Raw genomic sequence first — 12478 nt, forward strand, 5'->3', positions numbered from 1 at the left:
ACACAGAGATCTCTCGATCTCTTTTCTCCATTCTCCGATCTCTCTTCTCCCAAACACCCACATACAAAGAGAGATCTTCGATCTCTCTTCTCCCAAACACACACACACACACAGAGATCTCTCGATCTCTCTTCTCCCTTCGCCGTTGATCGTGGCTCAGGCGAAGTCAGAGGTGCGCCGCTGAGCAAGGATCGTTCGTCTTCGTCTTCGTCAGGTGAGATTCCATGAAACCCTAAACCCTAAACCGACTTCACCCTGCTTTGAATCGTTTATGCATGCGTGAAATCTGATGTATATATGTGAAATTGATGTTAAGATTCGTGTTTTTGCAAGGTTTTTGGGACGAAACCGGCCCGGGAATCGCCCCACCGTCTCCGGCGTTCTTCTCCGACGTCGCCTCGGATTCCGATTCCACCATCCATGGATATTTCGCCGATATTTCCAAAATATCGCGATATTATCGATATTATCGATAATATCGCGATATTTGGCCGAAAAGCTTTTGGATACCACTTTTAATATCGCCATCCCGAAAAACCGATAATATCGGCGATATTTCGCCAATATTATCGGCATTTTCTTCCATGCTAGTGACTTTGCCTATTTGTTGTATTAAACTTAACCATCCATTTAGACATTATCCTGAAATATTTGTTCTTAATATCGACTTTCAAAGCATATCTCTAACAAACCAAAGAGACCCGTAGGAAAATAACAGAAAAAAAGAAAATTGTAATTCAACCTAATAATCTGTTCTAAAAAAGAAAAAAAAATTGTAATTGGACCGTAGACATAGCCCAAACCGAATTGAAGTGTGGCAGCGAGCTGAGAGTGAGAGTTGACTGAACTGCAAGTACAAACTGTTACAGCCGCCACATCCGCCTCCATGTCCAACCCTCTCCTCCTCACACTCCTCCTTCACCTACTCGCCGCAACCGGGGCCCTCTCCGACCGCCAAAACGACACCCCCGTCGGCCGCTTCCAAAACTACCTCCGAATCAACACCGCCCACCCCAACCCAAACTACGCCGCCCCGGTCGCCTTCCTCACCGCCATCGCCCAAACCCTAAACCTCCAAATCCAGACCCTCCATTTCACCCCGTCCAAATCCAAGCCCCTCCTCCTCCTCACCTGGCCCGGGTCCCACCCCTCTCTCCCCTCCCTCCTCCTTAACTCCCACCTAGACTCCGTCCCCGCCGAGCCCGACAAGTGGACCCACCCTCCCTTCTCCGCCCACCGCACCCCGGAGGGCCTCATCTTCGCCCGCGGCGCCCAGGACGACAAGTGCATCGCCATCCAGTACCTCGAGGCCATCCGCAACCTCAAGGCCGCCAATTTCACCCCTATCCGCACAGTCCACGTGTCCCTCGTCCCCGACGAGGAGATCGGCGGCCTTGACGGCGCCGCTAAGTTCGCCGCCTCCAAGCAATTTCACGATTTGAATGTGGGGTTTATGTTGGACGAAGGCCAGGCTAATCCCGGCGACGAGTTTAGGGTTTTCTACGCCGATCGGACGCCGTGGAATTTGATCGTGAAGGCGCAGGGGACGCCGGGACACGGTTCGAGATTGTACGATAACGGAGCGATGGAGAATTTGATGAAGAGCGTGGAGGTTATGACTCGGTTCAGGGAGGTCCAATTCGACGAGGTTAAAGCCGGCAATGCGGCGATTTCGGAGGTTATTTCGGTCAATCCTGTTTATTTGAAGTCTGGGATTCCTTCCGGCGATGTGAGTTTGAATTACTGAATCTGCTGATTGTGGTTTGAATGTGTGTGTAATTAATGGGTGTTTTGGTGTTTTGATGATGACAAGGTGCTTGTTTGATTGTCTGTGTAGGGGTTTGTGATGAATATGCAACCTTCGGAGGCGGAAGCAGGGTTTAATATACGAATCCCGCCTACTGCAGACCCGGAGCTTCTTAGGAAGAGGATTGCCGAGGAATGGGCGCCGGCGTCATGGAATTTGACTTACCAAGTGAGCCTTTGTGTCCTCTGATTTTGTGCATGAATTTTCAGTGTCTTTATTGATTTAGTATAATGTGAAATTTTATAGGATTGGAGACTCTTTGTGTATCCGAATGTGTTAATGGTTAGTTTTTTAGGAATACTGTAGATGAGCTGATTTCTAATTCCGTTGTTGATTATTACACCCTGCATTTAGTTAAACAAGTTTACTGAAAGTACATATTTTGTAGTTTTGTGTGAATCAGATTAGAGGAGGAGCCCCGCATGCAAGCGATTAGTTTGTAATGGTGATAGCATTTATCTACGTATACGCCTTGCAGTTTCGTGGTATTGGATAGATAGAAGTTATAGAATGTATTGGATTGTTTATCTTTTATGCTGGCCATTTTAAACCATATTTTGACTATGAAATTCAAGCAGTTCATCCCTTGTGGTCATCTTTAGTCATAGTGAACAACCATGTCTCAGGTTTTTCACTTGGGAATTGGAATTAAAGTTGGACATCAAATTACGAAAGGTGCTTAATTTTGATTTGGATGCAGAACAAGTACTACAAAACTTATTGTAGCTTGTGCATTCGATACCAATTTTACACTCTTTCTGTGGCTAGCTTGATCTATCATGGTATGGCTGGTGAATTGCCATAATAAGCAAAGCATTTGTGTTTCTGCAAGTGTGGTTTTTGCCATCTTATTTGATTAGATCTCATGAATTCAATACAAATAAGCTTGTTAGAACCCAAAATACAAGGTTTTATTTTCAAATATATTGTTGGTGACCATTATGCTGTCGTTGTTTACTTTAGTCTGTATGTACTCTTCATTTCCTCAGCATGCCATCTGCAACGAGTGGGAGTAAAAGTGGGAAATGTCTCATTTATTCCTTTTTATGGCATGGCAGCTACTTGAGCAAGGACCAACTAGAGATTTTATGGGCCGCCCTTTAGCAACAGCAACCAATGATTCCAATCCATGGTGGTCTGTTTTCAAACAAGCTATCGAATCAGCTGGAGGGAAACTTGCGAAGCCTGAAATTTTGACATCAACTACCGATGCACGATACATGAGGCAGCAGGGCATTCCTACGCTTGGTTTCTCCCCAATGACGAATACTCCTATCTTACTTCATGACCATAATGAGGTTCGATGTTTTGACCAATCTCTTTAGCACGAACTTATCATGAATATCTTTTCCCGACTCCAACATCTCTTTTTTTCGCAGCACCTAAAGGATACCGTATTCTTGAAAGGCATAAAAGTATACGAATCTCTAATCAGCGCTTTGAGTTCCTTTGAGCAAAGATCTCAATAGCCACTCTCAGTATCAAATGGAAAGGACAATTATCATATGCTAGACTTGACATGGTGGCAGTGCTGCACCATGCCGGGCGTTTTGCACTTGGGGGGATGCGAAGGTGGATTTATACTTTGGGCCGTCTGAAAGGTTAAGTGATGATTTAACAGATTTACAAACTTTATAGTAAGCTTTATAAATTGCGGACGCCGAATAAAAGTCCAGGAGCTCCCATTTTAGTTGGCACTGGACCTTCTTTGCATGTGTATTGCTGTAATGACATTCTTGTACGTTCCTTGGAATATTGTATATAATAGAATTAGAGTTCACAAATTAATAGATGGCACTTATCACCTTAAAATGGAACACATATGCTTAGTTCTACGAACAAATCTGGACATTGGTTGATTGATTTGTATTGAATCATCCGACGATTGTTGATCCGTAAAATGTTTGATCGTTATTGTAATGTGTTAATTGACTCTGTAATCTGTTAATGACAGTGTTCTCTCCCGAATTCCTTGTAATTGCAAGAATGACATTAACTTACCTAGAAAGTGTGTTATGTGACAATGAACAATAAAAGAAAATTGCGAACTGAAAGGAAGGCTCGAGTTCAAAGACGAAAATAAGGCTCAGTGACTTGCCAGGAAAGACTAGCTAACAAGTGAAGGAACAGGAGCTTCTACTTGTGTTCTTCCTAGGGATGGGCAATAGTTATGGCGGGCGGGTAATCGCGGTAATTTACACATAACCGTTTATGCTCATACCCACATAACTGTTTACCTGTTGGGTAATTGCTTAAACGGTTATACTCATACCCATACCCGTTTATAAATGATTAATCATACCCATAATCGCATACCCATTTAACCGTAACCGTGTCCCGTTTATCTTTTTTTTTTTTTTTTTTACCATTACCCATTTTTCACCCTACATGTTTTTTTAACAACTTGAAAATTAAAAAAAAATTGTCATAATTTTTTTTTTGACAATTAAACACCGTTATAGATACATTCATCATACATTTCCGTATTTTAATTTTTTTAAGTCTTTATACCATTCCAATAATTGAAATAATAGTTTACGGACGATATTTTTAACTGTTACCAATGAAGGTAAAGATAATATTTGCTAAGTATTATTGGGTTACAAAAATTGTTTAGAAGACATTTCTGTCAAAGCATTTCTGTTAATTTCACGGTAACCCCCAATGAATTTAAATTAATTTGGCGAATTCCTTGATGATGAGAATCATCATTCATGTAGCAGTGTTATTGAAAGAATGACCGATGAATTCCTTGCTAATTTATTGGGTGCTAAGTATTATTGGATCGAGAACATGGTTTGTGTTAGTTTTACATATATAAAATAAATGGGTAAACGGTTACCCGTTTATAACCGCGGTTAATACCCATAACCGCCCATTTAAATTTCGCAGGTAAACGGTTATACCCATAACCGTTTATTTATCTAAACGGTTACCCATAACCATAACCGTTTAATTTAAATGGACGGGTAACCGCGGTTACCCATAACCAATGGGTAAAGCCCATCCCTAGTTCCTCCTCCAGCTCCTATTTCAGTACGCTCTGACAAGACGCTTTCCATTCTCTACATCTCTCTTTTTATATATTTTTGGATTAACTACTTAAAATCTTTCAATTTTTTAGTGTTATTCTAAATTGGTATCAACCTCCTTAAACATTTCGAAAAAGTACCAAACTTATTGAAACTATCACATCCGTTAAGTCTCATTAATATGTTCGTTAAATGTACATGTGGCAACAATAAGTCCCACTTTTTAGCTTACATGGACACTAAAACAATAAAAAAATAACTTCAAAAAAGATATGAAAATGAAGAAATACAAACAAAAAACAAATTCACAGATAAATGAAAAATAAAAATGAAGATGGGGAATATCAAGCCCTGCCACCTCCAATCTTAACCTACAACCATCGAAATCCCATCCCAACCTTTATATTCAAAACCCACCAACTGGTATAATATCATGGTTAATATTAATATTCGTTGCCTCAAAATCTAAATTTCAAACATAGATTATATAACATAGAATCTAATGATCAAACGAGTATCAAATTGAATTGAACATGGACCCAAATTGTAATTACATCATGAGGGTAATCTCCTAACAAAGAAGAGGGTTAAGAATTTATATAGGGTTTCAAGGAGTTTATTTATACTCATGGGATTTTCTCATTCACTGATTCTCGACTCGTAAAGCCTCCAGTTCTTCTTGTGGGCTGTGAAGATGATGGTGGCCGCATAAGACAGTCCATACCATTTCAGCAACGTGCATAACCTTCGTCTCAATGTTGGTGGCTTGAGTTGTAGGGTGGAGTTGGAGATTCTGCATTGGGTTTGGAGGTGATCGCCTGATGGGGGTGGTGGTGACCGTTAGTTGGTGGAGGTCATGCTTCCATGACCTTCTATTGATTTTGGAGACAAAGTAAGCCCTATTTAATTTAACTTAAATTTAATTGGGGCTTCAAGGGTGTGACATTTTCAATACATTAGGTACTTGTTTGAATATTTATAAAAGTTGAGACCAATTTAGAATGACACTAAAAGATTAGTAGATTTTAGTTACTTAATCCTTTATTTTATTCTTCGTAATGCTACTCTTTGTCCTTCCATTAACTACAGCTAAGACTTTGCCTCTATATCCTATCCCCGTTCTTTTTTCATTGGGTTATTTTGATACATGACTTCTCATGTGTATACCACAACATGGGATCAACATGTATTTGGGTTATACAATACAATCCGTAATCAACATGTATTTTGTGTTCAATATTATTGGTACGCATACTGCTATCAAGTCTGCATGTGTAATATAATGACTGGACTCGGATTATATATGCAAATGGTAGCAGGTGACGTTGGTTAACATAAATAATCCTTAATTAAGCTATGTGCATGTCATGCCTCATGTCATAAAACGGTGAATTGAATTGTTCAAGATCTCTCTTAATCGTTAATTATAGTCACTTGTTGCAAGTTAAACCGAAATATCACTAATTTAAGGGTAATTAAACATTAGACTTTTGACCGGATCATCCCTTTTACTCTCGAGATTATACAATGATTAGAAGAAGATAAACTAAATAAAAGTCGGGAGAAAAGTCGTTTTTGTCAAGCCTGTATGTCTGGCCATGCACTTGGTTTCTTTGTGCTTACTATATTAAGTCCTTAACTATGTTTTTTACTTGCGTTTCTGTAGTTCAGTTAAGTTTTTATACAAACGATTCTGAGAGAGTTGAGGAGAATTGAATATAAGATCGCTTCGGGTGTATGAATAAATGCACTTCACCACTTAAGCTATATTGATGGTTGTTTGTGGTCGTTTTATAGCTCCAACGCTTCAAAAACTCAAATTATGTACTAGGGTAGGGAGCTTTTCAAGCCTCAGTTCAGTTGCATGCGGGTGCATCATGGTATCAAAAATCGTTGATGAGCACAATGGTGGAGTGAGGATTTTACGTCACGGATGCCTTTTGCAGAATATAAATCTTCGTTCTTTAATTTCTAATATACACCAAAGCATTATATAGATGCATTCTACTTCAAATATTATTTACAAACCGAAGAATAAACTCAATGATGCAGAAAAATTATACACCATAGAATAGATTAATGGGTAAATTACATAGAGCCCCTCAGGTTTGAGGTTTATTACAATTTCATACAATATTTTTAAAACATTTCACTTTTATACCTCAAGTACTATTTTATTTCAAAATAATACCTCCGTTACATTTTCCATCCCTTGATCTGTTAAGTGTTGACATGATTGTCACATTTGTGCCACGTGGCTGCCAAATGTATGCCACGTGGCAATTTTTTTTTTTTGTTTAATTTTTTTTAAAAAAACCTGAATCTTCTAAAAAAAACAAAAACAAAAGCAAAAGTTGAACTCCCCTTTCCCTCCCCCCACGCACAAAAACCCAGAAACTTACACACCCCCTTTCCTAGACGACCCACCTCACCCCACCTTGCAGAGGGCCTTCCCCTTTGCCCCCTTCGCCCCCCCTTCGGCCGAGACTACAAGCTTGCGCGACTCCCTCCCCCCCCCCCCCCCGGCTGCAACTACAAGCTTGCACAACTCCCCCTTTCATGACTGCCCCCCTCCCCGGGCGACGACAAGCTTTCACAAACCCCGCCCCCGGAGACAAGCTCCCGCCGTCGAGCCACCTCCCTCCGCGGTCTTATGATGAGGAGTACATGTTGAAGAGAAACTTTAGGGCTTAGGTTCTCAAGGATGGGATGCCAGGTCGTCTTCACTCTAGAGCTTCAATTCAAGGAATGGTGGTTGCTATCCCTAAGGCCAAACTCTTGGATTTCTGTGTATGAATTGAGAAAATTGTTGTTCAATTTCATGATTTGAATATGTTAGAATGTTGTGGGTGAGGTTACAGATGAGACAAAGGAGAAAAGGGGACGGGGTGAAGAGGAGAAAGGGCTCAGGGAAGGTGAGGGTGGGGTGGGTTTTTGGATGGGAGGGGAGGTGAAGAGAGTGGAGGAGAGAGAGGTGGTTGGGAGGGAGAAGAGGGGTAGGGAGAGGTTGCGGGGGTGGTTTTGCATTTTCTAAGTTTTGGTTTTTTATTTTATTTTATTTTATTTATTTAGAAGATTCAAATTTTTCAAAAAAAATAATAATAAAGAATTGTTTTTTTGCCACGTGGCACACATTTGGTAGCCATATCAGCACTTAATGAATTAATGGATGGAAAATGTAACGGATGTATTATTTTGAAATAAAATAGTACTTGAGGTATAAAAGTGAAATGTTTTAAAGATGTTGTATGAGGTTGTAATATGCCTCAAACTTGAGGGGTTTCTATGTAATTTACCCTAGATTAATCTATAGTCTAAGATAAAGAGAAAGATTACAAACTGTAATCACTACCCGCTTTGTCTGACTCGAATTTTAGAGTTGAAATTTATAAAAGATATAAAAACTGATGAGAATAAGGGAGTTTCAAGCATATATAAGACCATCACCAACCGAAGGAGATCCAAACGGTTCGTTTTAGCCCTTTGGCCCTCCAACAAATTAATATTTTAATGAACAGTGCATGACCATATTTCTTACCATCTCCAACCGAGGGTCAAAGGGTCATAGGGCTCGTTTTAGCCCTATCACAAAAAATCTTCTCCAATCGAATGCCAAAAGACTATAATATAGAATGTGAAGAATTAAAATAAAAATAAAATGAGATAAGATAGTATGGAATTGTGAAAAATATGTGAGAAATGGTGTAGGAAAAAATTGGAAATTAAAAAAAAAAGTCCGAAAAAAATTCCTAAACCCTAAACCATAAATTGGGCTGGGCATATGGAAAAGAACAAAAAAAGAAAAAAAGAAAAAAATAAGAAGTGGGCTAGCCAGCAGCCTGGTTGAAGATGGCCAGCCGGATAGCCCTTCGGCCTTTTTTTGTCCTATGGGGTCTATGAGCCATTTGACCTAGCTCTCAGTTAGAGACGGTTTTCAGACTATTTCCGGCCCTCTGAACTCTTCGATTAGAGGTGGTCTAAGAGGCCTAGAACTATCCTAATCTCTTGGGTCATCTCCAACCGAGGGCTGGCCAGATGGCTCGTTTTAGCCCTCTGACCCTCCAAGATATTAATATTTTAATGAACAATACAGGGTCATATTTCTCTCCGTCTCCAACCGAGGGCCAAAATGCTATATGGATCATTTTAGCCCTGTCACAAAAAGTTGTCTCCAACTGAGGGCGCCAAAGAGCCAAACATAATTTATTATTTAAATTTAGAAACTACGACAGCTTAAATTTAAAAACTACAACTTATATTTAAAATCTACAACTTAAATTTAAAAACGACAAATTAAATTTAAAACAGCAAATTAAATTTAAAAACAACATTAACTTAAATTTAAAAACTACTACAACTTAAATTTAATATATGTTGATGCACAAAATCAGTGAGGACTTTGGTACAACAGAAAGTGTCAAGTTTGTGACCTTCGCTAGATTGCTCCGGTCACTAGTAGTGGATAAGTATGTAAATGGATAGAGACAGGGAAGCAAACACAAGATGTACATGGTTCACCCAGATTGGCTACGTCCACGGAGTAGAGGAGTTCTCATTAATTGTGAAGGGTTTACACAAGTACGTAGGTTTAAGCTCTCATTTAGTGAGTACTAGTGAATGATTTAGTACAAATGACATTAGGAAATATTGTGGGAGAATGATCTCCTTTTATAGAAGAGAGTTTCTAGCTTTGTTTTGACATTGACACGTGTCGTGTTGTGATTGGCTTCTGATGTTGACACGTGTCGCGCTATGATTAGCTTCTGATGTCAACACGTGTCGCGCTGTGATTGGTCTCCTGGTTGGAGGGAAACTCTTATGGGTCCTTGACGGTATAACGTTGACCGGTGCTTAGTAGTTTTGGGATTGATCAAGTATGGTACAAACAGTGCTCCCCTAAGTTCCCGAGTGAGGGAAGCTCCTCGGTTGGGGATTTGCAAGATCCAAGCCGCTGAGTAATCACGAAACTTCTAAGTACCGAAGTGTGGTATCGTCTTCACTTGCCTTATCTGTCTCATAGGTAGATGTGGCATCTTCTCTGGAAGTACTTTTCCTCCATCCAGGGGTGGTATCTTTAACCGGTGGAGATGCACAAGGTAATGTATCAATTTGACTTGAAGCTTACTTGTAGTTTTAGGCTTGGTCAAGCGCAATACAAACCATGTAGTAGGAGTCCCCCAAGTCGCCGAGCTAGGAGATTTGCCGAAGGAGGTAACATACAAGGTAAGCAATCAGACTTTCAAGCAAACAACCTAGATCAGAGGTTCGACTTCGGCTTTCGGTTGATTGATCTCATTCTCCTTGTGTCGTAAACAGCAACAAGGATAAGGAGAAGCAAATGGAGAATAGATGATATGAGATACTTTTGTTTTGAAGAAGTAACTTTCCACATGCTTATTCTTGAACTGGGCTAGAGGGTTTTTTGGTTCCTCCAGAGTATAAAGCCGACTCAAGAATTTGAAGGTCAAAACAAGTCCATCAAATCTAGAATACGTTCGACCCTGATGATATGGGATACTTTTGCTGTTGACAAAGTAGTGGATGTATCGGCACGTGTTCTGTTACGCTTGTCTCTACATGCTTCTTTGTATCATTCTCACTTGCCCTATCTGTTCCTTAGGCAGATGTGGTATCTTCTCTGGAAGCATAAGATGTTGAAGATGAGTACTCGAGAGCAATGCCAGGTAAGTAATCAAGCAAAGGGTTCCAGGCAGTCAGTTCCTGACTGGAAGCTTGATTCCAAGTGCTGACTGATTGCTCTCTTTCTCCTTGTCTTGCAGGTAAGAACAAGGCCAAAGGAAAAGACAGGGAAAAAGCATGATATGGGATACTTTTTCTTTTAACCCTGATGATATGAGATACTCTTGCTCTGGTGTGGCTTGTTTGCAGAGGTATTATCGGGAGGAAAAGAAGCTGAGTATTTCGAGAGACTCTGCTGAGAGTGCCCTCTCGGATGTGAAGAAAAGTTGAACATTTTTTTTATTTACAGGTCTGCCTGGCTGTCGAGGATGGAGGTCGACATATATAAGAGTCTCCCTAACTACAAGTAGTAGTGCTATTCCTTTACCCTTCTTGGTCATAGCAATGTAGTGGGAACTGCAAGCTTCACGTGTTTTAACTTTGTCAGAGCACTTTGAAAAAGTGGTTTGTGGTATTTGGAAAGCTAATGTTGCGTGTGAAGATTGCAGACAAGCTTTATCCAAGAAAATCTGGCTCTCAAAGTTCAGAGAGCGGTGCCTTTTCGGTTTTCAAACAAACAATCATGTCGGGGATCTAGCTCTCGAGATTCATATAACGGTGCCTCTTCGATTTTTGAGAAAGCAATCCTGTTGGGAGTCTGACTCTTGAGATTCAGAGAGCAGTGTCTCTTCAATTTTTGAGAAAGTAATCTTGTTGGGAGTCTGGCTCCGGAGATTCGGAGGGCGATGCCTATTCGATTTTTGAGCACGTAATCATGTTGGGAGTCTAACTCTCGAGATTTGGAGAGCGGTGCCTCTTCGATTTTTTAGAAAGCAATCCTGTTGGGAGTCTGACTTTTGAGATTCGGAGAGCAGTTTCTCTTCGATTTTTTAGAAAGTAATCCTGTTGGGAGTCTGACTCTTGAGATTTAGAGAGGAGTGTCTCTTCGATTTTTGAGAAAATAATCCTGTTGGGAGTTTGGCTCTCGAGATTCGGAGGCGGTGCCTCTTCGATTTTTAAGCAAGCAATCTTGTTGGGAGTGCTTTCTCAAATGTGAGTAAAGGTTGGACATTTTTGCCAGTCTGTCTTACCACGGAGCACGGAGGTTGACATAAATTGGGATTTTTAGTTATCAAGCAGTGGTGTTGTTTCTTTACTCTTGTGGGTAATAGTAGGGTAGTTGGACCTTTAAAATTTATGTGTCTAAACTTTGTCAGAGATCTTTGGCAAAGTTATCTATGGTACCCGAGGAGCTGATATTGCTTGTGGAAAGTGGTGGCTCTTTGGAATCCAGAGAGTGGTGCCTCCTCGATTGTTGAACCAACGACCATGTTGCCCTTTCTTTTATAAGTGCACCAATTGTGTGCAAGAAGTACATTAAGAGAGTTATTGCTTGTAAGAATTTTCCCCTTACTTCAGAGATTTATTGCACCTCATTTCTCTTTCATCATTTCTGAGAATGTCTAGCCCATCCGACCTTCGTTTTGACTTGAACTTTGGTGAAGAGGCAGCCATGCCTTCTCAAGACAACATATAACACACATCATTCTTATCCCCTACTGGTCTTCGTACCATTGGGGACTCTGTGATGAAGAATGATATGACCGTTGCGGTGCTGCGGTGGTGACCAGGAACCTTCTCACTCCCAAAGATAACAGACTACTTTCTAAACGGTCTAATGAGTTGGCTGTTAAGGATTTTCTGGCTCTCAGTGTTCAGTGTGCAGGTTATGTGTCTAATATGGCCCAACGCCTATTTGCTCGAACCCGCCAAGTTGAATCATTGGTGGCTGAAGTGATAAGTCTCAAATAGGAGATCAGAGGGCTCAAGCATGAGAATAAATAGTTGCACAGGCTCGTACATGACTATATTACAAACATGAAGAGGAAGCTCGACCAGATGCAGGAATCTGATGGTTAGATTTTACTTGATCATCAGAGGTTTGTGGGTTTGTTCCAAA

The 12478-nt window shown here is 40.5% G+C and overlaps 1 protein-coding gene and 1 long non-coding RNA gene across 2 annotated transcripts; both read left to right on the forward strand.

Moving 5' to 3' along the window:
* The first annotated feature begins 709 nt into the window (after window positions 1-709).
* On the forward strand, window positions 710-3775 carry LOC126602568 (uncharacterized). The gene is made up of 4 exons (XM_050269468.1): window positions 710-1729; window positions 1838-1975; window positions 2866-3105; window positions 3187-3775. The coding sequence occupies exons 1-4, from the start codon at window positions 887-889 to the stop codon at window positions 3274-3276; spliced, it is 1311 nt and encodes a 436-aa protein (XP_050125425.1). The 5' UTR covers window positions 710-886; the 3' UTR covers window positions 3277-3775.
* A 6443-nt stretch (window positions 3776-10218) lies between these two features.
* Window positions 10219-10807, forward strand: LOC126602576 (uncharacterized). Its single transcript, XR_007616161.1, has 3 exons — window positions 10219-10332; window positions 10464-10523; window positions 10620-10807. It is a non-coding gene; the product is annotated as an uncharacterized LOC126602576 (long non-coding RNA).
* Window positions 10808-12478: the final 1671 nt, after the last annotated feature.

The sequence above is a fragment of the Malus sylvestris genome, chromosome 15 (genome assembly GCF_916048215.2).
Source record: "Malus sylvestris chromosome 15, drMalSylv7.2, whole genome shotgun sequence".
Lineage (NCBI taxonomy): Eukaryota > Viridiplantae > Streptophyta > Magnoliopsida > Rosales > Rosaceae > Malus > Malus sylvestris.